Below are 14,987 nucleotides of genomic sequence, written 5' to 3' on the forward strand. Positions count from 1 at the left end.
GATTCCGGTCCGGTCCGGTTCGGTCCGAAGGAACAGAGAATTAAAGGCCAATAATTTGACGGACGCTGGTTTACTTATTTCCAGCTTTACGCACGAGACAAACATGTGCAAGAAAGAATCGCACTGACGAAACCAATCCCAAATGGCGGCGATAGCAGCAGCGGCCATCTCCGGCGGTGCGTCTCTTCTGCCCAATGGAGCCGCCCTCTCCTCCTACTCCTCTGAGTACACGGGGGGAATTCTCAGGCGCACGTTGGCACCACGGCTCCTTCCCTCGCCTGTGCCTGTTGCCCGCCTTCGCGGAGGCCGCATCTCATGCCGGACGTCCGCGCCCTCGCATTCCGCCATTTCTGGTACCAAATCAGACGAGAGTAAGTTTTCTATCTCGTCTCTAGGTTTATCATTTTAGTTGACGGGTGATCGAGCGTCCTCGCTTTCGTGTGCGATGTGATCTAGCATGGAATTTGGGATTTTGGGTTTATTTGAGATGAACAATACTAGATATTTTTCAGGGCAATTCTGACGCAGACTGAGGTGTATGTGCGCTTTGTATTATGTTTCCCGAGTCATTGTGTTGACCATGGTCCATGGTATTCGCCAGGATATTTTCCCCGCTTATTTATTCGATCTTTCTTCATTTTTTGCAGCATTAGATAATCGTAGGATTTCAATTAGAAAACATTCACGATTTTTTCCTGCTTTTGTATTTCTAATAATTCTTGATTGTATTCACCATAAACCAATCCTGTGAGTAACATTGGAATCTTTGATTGAACCATTTATCTACTCAGTTCATGGAAATTAGTCAGCAGGATTAACTAATTCTGAAATGGAAATCAGATAAAATAATTTCTAGTGTCGTTTGTTGCTATTTAGGCATAGATATAAAATACATGTAGAAAGACTTTAGGTTCGATAATTTCTCAAATTGTGGTTTGTATGCAGTGAAATCTGGACCTAAGGACTTTCTCCACATCAATGACTTTGATAAGGAAACAATCCTCAAGATCATAAATCGAGCATCTGAGGTCAAAGCACTGTTAAAATCAGGAGATAGGTCTTTCCTTCCTTTCAAAGGAAAGACTATGGCCATGATTTTTGCTAAACCATCCATGAGGACCCGTGTTTCATTTGAGACTGGATTCTTCTTGCTTGGTGGCCATGCCATTTACCTAGGTCCTGATGTTATCCAAATGGGCAAACGTGAGGAGACTCGAGATGTTGCTAGAGTACTTTCACGCTACAATGACATCCTTATGGCACGCGTATTTTCTCATCAGGTAAGATGGTTAGTTGCATTTTTCGACATCCCCATGGCACATGTAATTTCTCACGCACAGCCACTGATGAGATCACATGAAATCACATGGATGTTCTGCAGTGCTTGAATCCTTTGGTTTCTTCACTATGTTATTGCTGTTCTTATGTCTTCTACACTTTCAAGTGGTCCATAATTTTAAAGGTTGAAATTTAGAATTCTTATCAGGATTTTACAATAATGTGCGTCTTTAATTGCACATTCCAATGCACCATGCTATGCAATAGCAGAGAGGTGGTGAAACTTTTATATACTCAATTTTATTGTATGTTTTACTTTGTATCCCCTTTGATCAAGCATTATATTTCATGTTAATATCTTAAGATGCTCGAATCACATTTATAAATCTGCAACTTACTGAATTCTTGCTGATTTGCTCTAAAGCTCATTTATCTGATAAATTAAGGCCTCATGGAATATACGATCAGGTTGTCATGATTTAATACCTTTATCTCCCTGCTGGATGCCCAAGGCATAATGTTAATCAGATACGTTCACTAGTCTAAGCTGCAATTCACTAGTTTCACATTCGTGATTTACAAGCCAAGTTATAAAGAACTTTTTATTATTGTTCTTCAATATTGTCATGGGTGTCTTATTGTTTACATTTTATGAAAATGTGCTGTTAGCAATGTTAAAACTCAAACCCTTTTTGTGCTTTTATGGCATAGGGATCAGAATGTGCATATACGTATCGAAAATAAAACGTATCTATGCTTCTTTTGAACATATAAAGTAGACTTTATTAGAAACTGCTATGCAACAATTTGTTTGGATTTAGCCTACGCAAACTGGAAATGCTTCATGCGATGACCATCCTTCTTTTGCTGAGGTGTTATAGCTGCTTCCAACCTTGTTTGATGCTGATGCCTAAACTATCTGAGACTTCGAGTTCCTGTGAATCTGATTTCCGTTAGCTTTCCAACATGCTAGGGAAGGGGAAACTTTGAGTTGGATTTTAGCAGTGAAGCTCCACTGATACTTCACATAGCCGAAGTAGGCCATATGTAGTGAGTTTAATAGGAGAAAAAAAGTGAGTCTTGAGTGAGCATAGGCTCTTAGCCAAGGTAGGTTTAAGCTAAAGTTGGAAGAACATGGCCGGAAGCCTTTGATACACACCTTTCATCATGTAAAAGCATGGGAACATTCCATGTTGTATTAACTAGTTAATTTATCGACACAGGATCATGTCAGTTGGATGATCACCTGTCTCTATTGATCTTGTCTCATATTGCTATAATGCTATTGATTAAATTTTGTTCTTGGCATTGTCATTTTTTACAAGTGTGGCTGCTAAAGGAGATGCTTGTTATAGAAGAGAGGTTCCAAAAGTACAAGATTTTTGCAATGGGCTTCTTGTGCAAATTTATACATCATATAATCCTTTATAATTGTTGCATCTTATAATCCTTCATAATCGTTGCAGGATATTTTGGACCTTGCTGCATATTCTTCTGTACCTGTTATAAATGGTCTGACTGACTATAACCATCCATGCCAAATAATGGCTGATGCACTTACAATTATCGAACACATCGGTCAATTGGAGGGAGCCAAGGTATCCATTACTTAAAGTGGACTTTGATTGGAGACATGCAGAATTGAGCTGTTGAAACATATTTTTGTGATTCTCCATAGGTTGTGTATGTCGGAGACGGGAACAATATTGTACACTCTTGGCTTTTGTTGGCATCTGTGGTTCCTTTCCATTTTGTATGTGCTTGCCCAAAAGGATTTGAACCAGATGAGAAGACTGTCGAAAAGGCAAGGAGTGCTGGAGTTAGTAAGATTGAAATTACTGATGACCCAAAGGAAGCAGTCAAGGGTGCAGATGTTGTGTACTCAGATGTTTGGGCTAGCATGGGGCAAAAAGAGGAGGCTTCATACAGAAAGCAGAAGTTCCAAGGATTTCAGGTACATCAGTAGTCGCCCTTCCTTTTTTTTTCCGAAAACTTTGAGCTTAAAACAGATTTATAGACATCAAGCTTAAATAAAAATTTTCTCCATGTGAATATTTAAACAAGCTTATACTTATTTGATAATAGGGATCCGTTTGAGATGGTTACAATAACCTACTGGAAGCTTTGTCGTAATGTATTTACCTAATATTAGAGGCATACTAAACGAATGTACTTGCAGATTGATGAAGCCCTGATGGAGATTGCTGGTCCAAAGGCTTACTTCATGCATTGCTTACCCGCAGAGAGAGGCGTAGAGGTTACCAACGGTGTCATCGAAGCTCCCAACTCAATTGTTTTTCCCCAGGCCGAAAATCGGATGCATGCACAAAATGCCATCATGCTCCACCTCTTGGGTCTCTAGGATCATCATATCACTAACTATGTGATGAAAGGCTAATCAAGGTCTCTTCCTGTTTTTCCAATAGGATTATCAAATTGGATTTTGGAAGACAGTTAATGAGGTTTCAGTACGTCATCTACTGATAAAATAAGGATATCTTTACAGTAAATTTGGATTAATTCGCCTGTACGGACAATATTCTCACCTCTCATATTTGAATGGTGGGACCCACTCAGGGTTAGTAGGGCTCATTATCTGAATGTGAGAGGTGAGGACACTGCTTATATACAAGTATTGAAATTTTCCGTCAATTGAGGTGAGGGAAGGATAATAAAAGAGAATGTAATTTTTAATCTTATTTTATCCTCCGGTATCTTTCAAATGGCCTATCGAGGTGTAAGGAAGCTCATCCATCCAAAGGGTTAATATGAAAAATAAGATGGATATTATTTTGATATTTTAAAAAAATGTGATCGGGGTGTTCTTATTTTTTTTATTTTCCCAATTTATTTATTTTTGTTAATATTATTATTATTATTATTTATCTTATAAAAATATCAAATTTCGCACTGGCTCAATGCAACTTTTGATGAATTTGGGTGCATCTCTAGTGGCCTGGCCCAGTTTAGACATGGGCCTTCTCTGCCTTGGGAAAGAAGCTAGTGGAACCCGGAACTAATACCTAATTGCGACGGTCACGGAGGAAGAGGAAGAAGGAGAAGGAGAAGGAAGAAGAAGAGAAAAGTGCAGCGATGTTTAGGAACCAGTACGACACTGATGTCACTACCTGGAGCCCGGCGGGGAGGCTGTTCCAGGTTGAGTACGCCATGGAGGCTGTCAAGCAGGGCGCAGCAGCGGTCGGCCTCCGCTCCGCCTCGCACGTCGTCCTCGCCACCGTCAACAAGGCCGCCTCCGATCTCTCCTCCTACCAGAAAAAGGTATTCAAGATCGACGATCACATCGGTGTTGCCATAGCCGGTCTCACTGCCGACGGCCGCGTTCTCTCTCGCTACCTCCGCAACGAATGCATCAACCACGCCTTTGTCTACGAGTCTCCTCTACCTGTCTCCCGCCTCGTCGTACGACTCGCCGATAAGGCCCAGGTGCCCGCTCCATTTTTGTTTTTTGCCCTTTTCTTTTCTCTTAACTAGTTGTTTGGATTCCCAAAGACTGAATCATATAGTTATTCTAATATGTATATGTGAATCTACAATTAGGATCTAGCTAAGTCATTTGGAATTTTTTGTTGGCATTTTCGACTTAAATTGCTATTTTTAATTTAAAAAACACACTTAACTTTGTTATATTTTTCGCCCTGTTTGCCTTCAATTCCTAGTTAGTTAGTCTCTTTCAGTTGTGACTACCCAACATTTGAAAGAATGTTCAACTGTTTTAAGTCTTTATAATTTGTCTCGGATAGAACTAAAGTTCCCCTAACGTTTCCAGTACATGTAGTCTTCTTGCATAGACATTGGAAGGGTGAGGAAGTGAGGAGATTTGGTGGTGGCCTCTTGCGTGGGAAGATTAGTTAGAGTAGGAAAAAAAATGCACGGGAGAACAATTTTTTTTTTTGTGCTTTGTGCTGTACATAAGGTGCATCTAAGCTTTGATGAGCTGCAAAACATTATAAGGCTAGGTGTTTGTCTTAAGTTTCTATTTGCATGATTTTCAAGTAAACCTTAAGTTTCTTAGTTCTCCCCTATTTGCTTTTCCCTCTTTTTCCTTAACTCTTAACTCTCTATTTGTTATGAAGTAAAAGAGCAAGTAAAATTAACAAAAATCTTCTATGTCATCAAGCAAAAATTTTATTGAATAGCTAATATGTCTAATCTACATAACTTTTGTTGCATCACTTTGCAAGTTCTTATCTTTTTTTTACTCTCATGTTTGACTTAATTAGATGATTTATGTATAATAATGATTCAGTATATGAATATTCTAGGTATCTAGTTTTGTAAAAATGCTATTTATCTCTAGGTTTGTCCATGCTGGATGACTGGATCTTGTTTAGACTTGACTGATTCAGCTTTGCCTTTTAAAAAAATTGGAACTGGTCATAATTGATCAAAAAATTAAACTAGTCATAACTGCTCTAAAAATTGAAACTGCTTATAAGTGTTCAAGAGTCCAGTCAAGATTATTTCCACTTAATTTAAAAAAGCCTCAATAGTTAATGGGCTTATCTTGTTAAAATGGTGATGTCATTAGCTGATTTGAAGCCATTCATTTTCAATCCATCCCATCTGATATTTATTCAAGTAAGCAAGCATTGGGGAACAAGAATACTAACAATGGTGACAAAAGAGGAATGATATACTGCAAGAAAGTATTGAATGAATATTCATATAGCTTATTGTCATTTCTCAATGTTGTTTCTCTCCATGTCCTGCATTGTTGCTGTTATGCTTCTTCTATGCGTCATTTTTCATTTGACTAATAGGAACCCTAGTGCTTTCTCATTCTTTCCCTATTTTTTTTTTATTTAGGTAATATCTCAGGTTTCAGTTTGAGTTCAATTTTGGATATTTTCTTCTTACCTAAGTCCCATACTAGTGAACGGTTTTGATACATGACAATGACTAATATTTTTGGATAAAATTTATCTAGTTAAAGACCTTAATTTACTATGTATTCTTTCCATGGTATGGTTGATTCATGAAATAGAATAGAGAAAGAATAACATATTATTTCTAGGGAATAGAATAGGTAAAGAATAAACAAAGAACAAGATTTCCTTAGTCATGTTCATGGATTAGAATAGACAAAGAATATATGAAATAGATTTCACAATTGAAAAAGGAATACATTATGTAAATAATTTGTCTTACATGATCTTCCTGATTAGTTTGTATAAGCCTTGGCCAGGCCGAGCGGACTACCGATTCCGATCAATCTGTGTTGCACGATCTGACAGATTGAACTGATTGACTGGCAAACAGCCCAGTTACCCATATTGTCTGGCTTGATTTGGCCACCTGGAGTATGCGAGCTGCACAACCGATTTGTATAGCTCGTCTGACTCGACTGATCTGTTTGGCCCATCATGCTTACCAACCTGTTCGATTTGAATCTGAGCCATCCAGCTCGACCAACCCAACCGAACCAACTAGCTTATCTGACCCAACCAACTCAACTTTTCCACTTGGTCTGTCTGTCATGTGTTGCTCATCCAGAATGACTGACCCAATTGGCTCATTTGGGTTGTTTAGCTTGTATAACTTGGTTAGTCCAGTTGGAATATCTGGATATATTGTTTGAAAGATGAAGTAAATAAGGGATAGGTATTCCTAGAAAGGCTTTGTTGCCTTTGACAAGTAACAAAATACTTTGGTTTATTAGACAAACTATTCTGTCAATTCATCAAGTCATTTTCAACGCACTTTTTATGGATGTGATGCTTACCATTGGATAATAGTTTGATATATCATGATAACTCATTCTTATTAATAAAACATATAAACGATTGTAATGATTTCTTTTTAATCAATTCTAAATCAAGCTAACTTTCTGGATCATCATGGTATACATTGGCATGTTTTGCCTTTAGTGAACATCATTCTTCATGGATTTTGAATTCATGTTTTTCAGTTAAAACAATAAGGACTGATCTGCGTGTAAAGGAAGTTGAGAGAATATGGAAACAACATAGGATGTAACTATGAAGAAGACAGAGCATCTGGTGTTATTTCTTTAATTACATATTTCCCTTGACAAGTACAATAAGCCATTAAGCCTAATGTATATGCTGAGTGCATCTGTGAGAAGAAATAAATAATCTGTAGCTTGATTAGTTGTCCTCATATGAGAAATGAGGTTACCTGTAATTTTGTTTGTCCCTTAGGAAACAGGAAATCAGTAACTTTGGTCTATTAGGCTCAAATTATTCTATCAGACAATTAAGTCAACTTTCAGCTCATTTTTCTACTGATGCAGTGCTCCCCATTGGAAAATAGTTTTATCTATCATGAAAATTATATGGCATAGCTGTCGGTCATGGTTCCCTTTCAACTTTTTTTTTTTTATGGACTAAAGTTTTTCTGGATCATGTACATAGGCATGTCTCTGCTTTTAGGAAAAGCAATTCATCTAGGAGTTAGTGAAAAGTTTATGTTTTTTCTGGAAGAAGTATAGTGACAGATTTGATCCACATAAAATGTATGTTGAGAACTCAAAGATCACTTCGGGAAACAACACAGTAGACTGAAGAACAGAGAGCATCTTGTGATTTCTCAGATAGAAAAACACTACTGAGAAATAAACATAGTTGCTTGATAATTCTCAATACATATGATTGTTACTACTCTGTTACCTAGACTCTTTGCCAACCCTTGTACTTGTGTTGGTAAGACACAACCTCAGTACGAGGATAACCTATTTGTACATATTTGACTTCATGCTCTTCCTTGCATAGATTCATTTTACTTGTGTTGGTATATCACAACCTCAGTGAGTATATAATATTTGTATAGATCCCTTTGACTTCTTGCTCTTCTTTGATGATATTATGTATTGATAACTAGATTCGTGTTCTTATTGGATACTGTTTGAAGGTCTGAGTAATATATGCTTACTGTATCAAGTTACCTTGTCTATTTTTCTGAAATAAGCCATATATATCCCTTACCTCATAATTTTTTCAGTCCATTTTCTACTGGTATGGTGCTTGACCATTGTTAATGATTTGATCTCATGAAATTCATTCTCTATTTAGACATGGATGGATACGAAATTTATTCTCATTTAATTATTATGAAAACTACATGTATCTTAGAATTGTTAATGAAGAGGAGAACCTAAGCCTTGCATACAAGTTTTTTTTCATTATTTACAGATTCCTCACAAGAAAACTCTTCTTTTTCTTTGTTCTCTTATAAATCTAGTTCAAGATTCAGCTTAGCGTCTCTCATTTGAAAATTGTCTTTGGAATGAGGTGCATGGTTTTGTAAAGCTCAGATAATTCACATGGGACAAGAATGCTTCACAACGGTTAAGTTTTATAATGGATAATATTAACATGGTATGATAGTGTATAATGTAACTTCCACCTACAAAACAAAACCGGTGACGGAATTTGAAATTTGGGGCAGACCAGGTTGCTTAATGATTTTAACATTTTTTTGTAGGTTGGAGTAGGAGATGGTATATCATTTGTAGTTGGAATTTTTTAACTCTGGACTTGAGCTTGTAAATGTTAAGTTTAGATCAGTTTTAGATGAAGTAACTTATTTAGTCATGTGGGCATGGTTCTCTAGGGATTTTATAATTGGTGCCTATAGACACTAATTGTTTTGTTAAAGTTGAAACGACAGCACATATCTGGCCTCACTCTAATTATTCTTCAAGAACAGGTGTGCACGCAGCGATCATGGAAAAGACCATACGGAGTTGGCCTGCTTGTTGCTGGATTAGATGAAACTGGAGCTCACCTCTACTACAACTGCCCCAGTGGAAACTACTTTGAGTACCAGGCATTCGCAATTGGATCCCGCTCACAAGCTGCAAAAACTTTCTTGGAACGCAGATTCGAGTCTTTCAACAACTATTCTCGTGATGAACTTATCAAAGATGCAATTTTTGCCATCAAGGAGACTTTACAAGGAGAGAAGCTGACTAGTGCCATCTGCACGTTAGCTGTTGTTGGAAAAGACGAGGCCTTTCATTTGATTGACCAGAAGATAATTGAGGAACTGATTGATTCAATGGAGATCAAAGAAGATGCTCCTGCTGACCAGGCTCCTGTAACAGATGAGGACGGAAGCACTGGAGCTGCTCCGATGGATATCTGATGAGAGAGAGACTTAAATTCAAAATTCAATGACATGCCTGCAGTTAGTTGATAGTCATGCTTGCACCAACTCTCTAGTGAAATGTTATTCCTAATTTTAAACACATCTGCACCTCGAGAATTTGTTGTGGGTTATATTAAAACTGGTTTGTTTCCCAGCGATGCTCTGGACGATGTTATGCATTAGCCGTAAAATGTCATGTCAGTCGTGTTGATGACTTGATGCTGCATTATTGAGTTTGCGCAAGTAGTGTTGCTTAGAATGAGCTTTTATAGAACATCCGGTAGAAAAGTGGGACAAACGGTCTTTTCTGGGCAAAATTTTCCCAACCCGAGGACTTCCGTTCGGGTCATTTCCGAACTGTTGCAGCAATACTTGTGCATCAATTTGAACCCTTAATTTCTTACTCCGACCAAACTATTTATTTCAAAAGCTTGAGGAAATAGATGATAAATCAATGTATATTATGTGCGAGCAATGTTCAACTAAAAGAAAAACAATAAAAACACGTCTTGTCACTTTATTGGCATCTTGACTCGATCAAAAGGCTAAAAAATAGGCCGATCTTACTGAATCCATTGTACTCACTACAGGGAGACTCCACCTAAAGGCAAAGGAAAAAAAAACAAATCCTACTGGTATCCATTAAACTCACTACGACCTTTACAGTTGTACATTCATTCATTCATCTTCAAGTGGCAAAGGCAAGAGAGAAGCACCCTTCCTTATGGCTGGATTTTAAGTTCAACCAATAACCACTAATAATATGATATATCCTACTAATTTATTTGCGATCAACGTTCCAAAAGTATAACTCATAGCAAAATTATATGGGCAGACCTCCCATTTAAAATTTGGTTCCCAATCCAAACCATCACTGTTTCAAAAAGACATTGATGTGGACAAGGGTACTTTGAAGCTAGCAAAGGCATTAACAATTTCAATCATTCATATTTCTTCCTATCCCCATGCATTGTATCTAAGCTCCACTTTGAGTTTTATATATAGAATTAACTAGATGTGCAATGCTGATCCCTGATCACATTTTGTTCTTTTGCAAATCATCTACAGTTTTTATTTATTGCTGAGGGAAAATATGACCCACAAGAATGAGAATAAAGATGGAAAAACGGATCGAAAACAATAGATTAAAGGTTAAAATAAGTGAGAGTGGATGGAAGCTGGTGGTGTGGTGGGTTACAGGGTGGCCTCAATGTCCACAGCAGTCGGAGACAAAACCACATGAAGAAGAGGGGGAAAGATCTACCAACAATCTCACATCTCCATACTGCCTTTGGTCTCCATTACTTCCCTCTTTATCATGCCCAATGCTCCTACTCTCTAGCCATTTCAGACTAAAGAATAACACTTCGAGCATTACATATTCCTGTGGAGTGGCCTCTTACTGCCACTTGACGAAATTTTTAATATTTTTTGGGGAATACATTTTTCCAGGGGAATCCATTTCTGTATAGCTCAAGTCTCTCTCGCATTAATGAATCCCATGTTCTGTATATATCAAATGTTTCTACGTTTCTATCCTTCCTTATCTCTGAAATAAAATAATCAGTGATTTGATGGAGAAATTAATTAATGAAGATTTTACATGGGCAAAACTCAAAAGCGTCCATAAATAGTGACATGAGCGCTTCTTTTTAAGGTCTCCTCGGGGCGATGCGATGATTAAGATATGGAGAATTGTCACATGAAGTCTTGGGATTGAAACTCGGTGTGACCGAGCATAACCTCCATCATGTCTTAGCCATTTGCACTAATGGCTAGTAGTCACCCGTGATTTACCTCCTCCGTATTGACCTAGGGACGGGTTGACGGAAGGCGTTGGGGGCGAGCGAATCGCCTTTTGCCACATGAGCGCTTCTTTTAAATTATAATCAAATAAATGAAGTAAACTTTTTAAAATATTCACTTATCAATTTAAGATTTAAGTTATAGTAATTATTTGATCACAATCAGAGTGTAAAAGCTAATAGTTAACTGTTATAACATGTAATAATTCATTGCTAATTTTTATAACAGTATCAATATAAATTCATGATCTTCCTTATATGTTTTTAATATGAGATTTTAATTTTAATTCGAAAAATCCTTAGCATACGTCTTATGTGAAATGCCTAGAGCACCATCTATCTCGAAAATTTATCATGGATTTTTACTGGGAACCCTCTTATCATTATTCTCATTAAGGACGGAGCCAAGTTATAATTTACCCGGATGGTAGCCCGGAGGCCGACGACACCAAATTCCGAATTTACAGTGAAAAACAAATGGAAAACACGAGAAAAAAAGGAATCAGCCCGGGGCGACGACGTCAAAGTTGACGGCCATTGCTCACAACCTGGAATCAGTCTGAATCACCCAGACTGACTCCGCCATTGATTCTCATAGTCCGGATCTCCCCCATCTCCTTTGTTAAGGTTATACATATGATTCTATTTTGCTCATGACTTTAATACTACTTACTAAGACTAATGGAACTCATATATCTCCATAATAATACTATCAGATTGTCCACTTTGAATCTCATATTAATGAAGATATTTTACGTCTTATAAATTCATGATTGCCTAATTTTAATTGTAATCTCAACACGTTGTTTATTTGATCCCTTCCACACCAAATTGAATGCTCTGAACATTCACTTTTCGCAGACCTGATTTAATTTCGTATGAGGTCCCTGCAGCAGGTAAAAACACCAAGCCAGTCGATCAATATTACCTGAACCCATAATGCTCCTTTCCCCTCGAGCATTTATTCTTCGTTGGATTCCCCTTTCCCTTGGATCAGCTGCAGTGTCTCTATCACCCTGTATATCATTTATATTCTATTGAAAAAGGTTTTTTTCTTTTGCTTTATCTTTCCACTGAAATCACAGAGGGAATCTCTCAGTAACAGTAAAATTGAGTTTTGTTCAAGATTAATCTCTCAGTAACAGTAAATTGAGTTTTATTCGAGATTAGAGGATGCAGCTTTAATCTCTGGGCCTCATGCATGCATGCATGCGCATGCCAATCACAGTCAGCTTTCTCTATCACCAATGGTCAAACCTAGAAAGGCTAGAACAGAGAGAGGGGGCGATCAAAACTAGTGGTTTTGTGGGATAAGGAAGGAGAAGGGTTGCAAGTAGGGCTCATTTAGGAGGTGTTTGTTCTAGGAAAGATATGAGAATAGAAATAAGGATGATAAAAGGATAATGATAAATGATTAAATCAGTTAAATATATTTTATAAATCATTATTAAAGATATTTTAGTAATATCATCTCTATATATTAATTATATATATATATATTATAATTTAATTCTGATCCAATAAATTTAAATGGAAATAGGAGGATTTTCATTCTCCTATTTTATTTTATTAAGTAATAGTCCATTCCTAAGGAATTGAATCCCTAGAACCTCCAACTAATTTCCTAAACGGTTTGACTGTTTCAATGGTTAAATTCTCGTCCGTATTTTCTTGTTTCGATGATTTGAGTTCTTTAGACTTCTCAGTTGGTTTTCGTTAAGAATTCTAAATCACTTGAAAAAATCAAATATATTTCAATAAATCTCTAAACCACTTTGGACAATGATTTACATTAACACCATGATTTCTTAGAACTCTAGTTTAAAAAAAAATAGACTTTTAAAATTTTAAATAGTATAAATCAATCCATAAATTTTGTTCACTGATTAATATCTGAAAGTCCTATTATCGTATCTAAATTCAACTAGTATATTCTTGAAAATATCTTTAATAAATTTACATATTGTAATGAATTTTTAAATAAATAGAGTAAAAATTTAAAGAAAGAGGGAAGTGTTATAATAGATGATCCTATCCGAAAGTTAAAGGTGGAGCGCTAGGTAGGTGGTTATGACGTTGAGTAGACGAAGACCTCTGGATTGAATCGAGGACCCTCGGATGGTGTGCTAAGCTCCCTGCATACACTCAAAAAAAGCTAACAGAATGTCAGTGCCAAAAATCAAGGAAAAGATTCTTAGAGAAAATCATTTAACGCTCAAGTTAGTGTATATCTCGAGAAGGAAGTAGAGCAGTAGAAATGAATAGTAGGATGCGTGCGTAGTACAATGTATAAAGTGTGTGTATCTTGTCATCGAAGAAGACCCCGTTTATATATTACCTCTATAATCTTCGCTGATCCTATCCGAATGCTGAATCAATGGACGCTGGGCACGTGGCGCTCCCCAGCTGCTGACGTGGATCTTCGACTGGTTGCATGAACCTCCGTCGAACCTGCACAGAAGTCGGGCCGGGAAGGGGTTCCCGACGGCGACCCTCCGACGCTCAAGTCAGGCAAGCAAGTAATGAAAAAAGTGGCTCCAAAGATGTCCAACGCGTACCTCCGGCGAAGTATAAGGCTCTTTATAAAGAGTGGTGAAAGAGCTCCTGCACGTCCACCGAGGCGCATACGTATCCGCAGCCCATACCTCGGTATGTGTCTGTCAGAAAGCTTACCTGACGTCATACTGCTATAGTCCAAGTACGTCTTCGATGGGACAACAGAACACCTCGTTGTCAGACTTGGAATATGGCCTAGCCATAGGACTTGACAGTTGTCATAAGATGTTCTCGTCCTCCTCTACCGACCACAGGCCGGGGCGTCCGTCCGGCCGGCGGGACGGGGCGTCCGTCCGGACGACATTCTTCTTACGCCTGGCCGGACGGCACTTACTTCACGCCCGGCCATCTCTCTCCATCGGCATGCTGGGAGATCTTCGGTAAGATGTTGTGTAGGGACTACTAGCAGTATGTTACATTGCCTTTGGACGATCATGACGTCCGCTCGGCCCTTCGTTACTGTTCAATCGAGTGCTGGAACCCCGATCCCTGTCAGGGTGCCTTTTTATTATCGGATATTCATCGGTCGGCCGGTCGGGCGGCCGACTCATCCTTCTCCGGTCGGCCGGTCAGTCTGCCCTTTTCTCATGAGTCCGGTCGGCTCACCCTTCCCCGATGGACCACCTGGCACTTTGACTTCCACTTGGCGTTGACCCCTCGCTATGGGGTCCCGTGTTCTAACCGCCGGATCACTTGCCTTCCCCTCAAGTCTAGTCGAAGGAGGCGAAGTCCGACTAACTAGACTGTCGATCGCCGGAATGTATCACGTGGATGGCTATCCGCTCGGAGGGTTTAAGGGCCCGATGAAATGCAACGGTGGCAGGTGGTGCTTCCGCTCGGACGTTTGTAGACGCCGGCTCGTCTCTCGATATTTAACGTTGGAGCTCGACGGTCTTCCGCTCGGACGTTTATAGACGCCGGCTCGTCTCTCGATATTTAACGTCGGAGCTCGACAGTCTTCCGCTCGGACGTTTATAGACGTCGGCTCGTCTCTCAATATTTAACGTCGGAGCTCGGCGAGCGTCCGAAGTTTATAGGCCGGCTCGTCTCGATATTTAACGTCGAGCTCGGCGGTCTTCCGCTTGGAAGTTTATAGACGCCGGCTCGTCTCGATATTTAACGTCGAGCTCGGCTCTTCTCTCGAAGTTTATAGACGTCGGCTCGTCTCGATATTTAACGTCGGCTCTCGTCTTCCGTTCGGATGATTTATAGTCGCCG

The 14,987-nt window shown here is 38.8% G+C and overlaps 2 protein-coding genes across 2 annotated transcripts; both read left to right on the top strand.

Moving 5' to 3' along the window:
- Positions 1-78: 78 nt before the first annotated feature.
- Positions 79-4,006, top strand: LOC121996922 (ornithine transcarbamylase, chloroplastic-like). The gene is made up of 5 exons (XM_042551086.1): positions 79-371; positions 946-1,280; positions 2,745-2,876; positions 2,957-3,232; positions 3,458-4,006. The coding sequence occupies exons 1-5, from the start codon at positions 143-145 to the stop codon at positions 3,638-3,640; spliced, it is 1,155 nt and encodes a 384-aa protein (XP_042407020.1). The 5' UTR covers positions 79-142; the 3' UTR covers positions 3,641-4,006.
- Positions 4,007-4,291: 285 nt separating this feature from the next.
- Positions 4,292-9,637, top strand: LOC121996923 (proteasome subunit alpha type-1-like). Its single transcript, XM_042551087.1, has 2 exons — positions 4,292-4,722; positions 8,968-9,637. Exons 1-2 carry the CDS (start codon positions 4,372-4,374, stop codon positions 9,403-9,405), a joined length of 789 nt encoding a protein of 262 aa, XP_042407021.1. The 5' UTR covers positions 4,292-4,371; the 3' UTR covers positions 9,406-9,637.
- Positions 9,638-14,987: the final 5,350 nt, after the last annotated feature.

This window comes from Zingiber officinale, chromosome 6A (genome assembly GCF_018446385.1).
Source record: "Zingiber officinale cultivar Zhangliang chromosome 6A, Zo_v1.1, whole genome shotgun sequence".
Classification (NCBI taxonomy): Eukaryota; Viridiplantae; Streptophyta; class Magnoliopsida; order Zingiberales; family Zingiberaceae; genus Zingiber; species Zingiber officinale.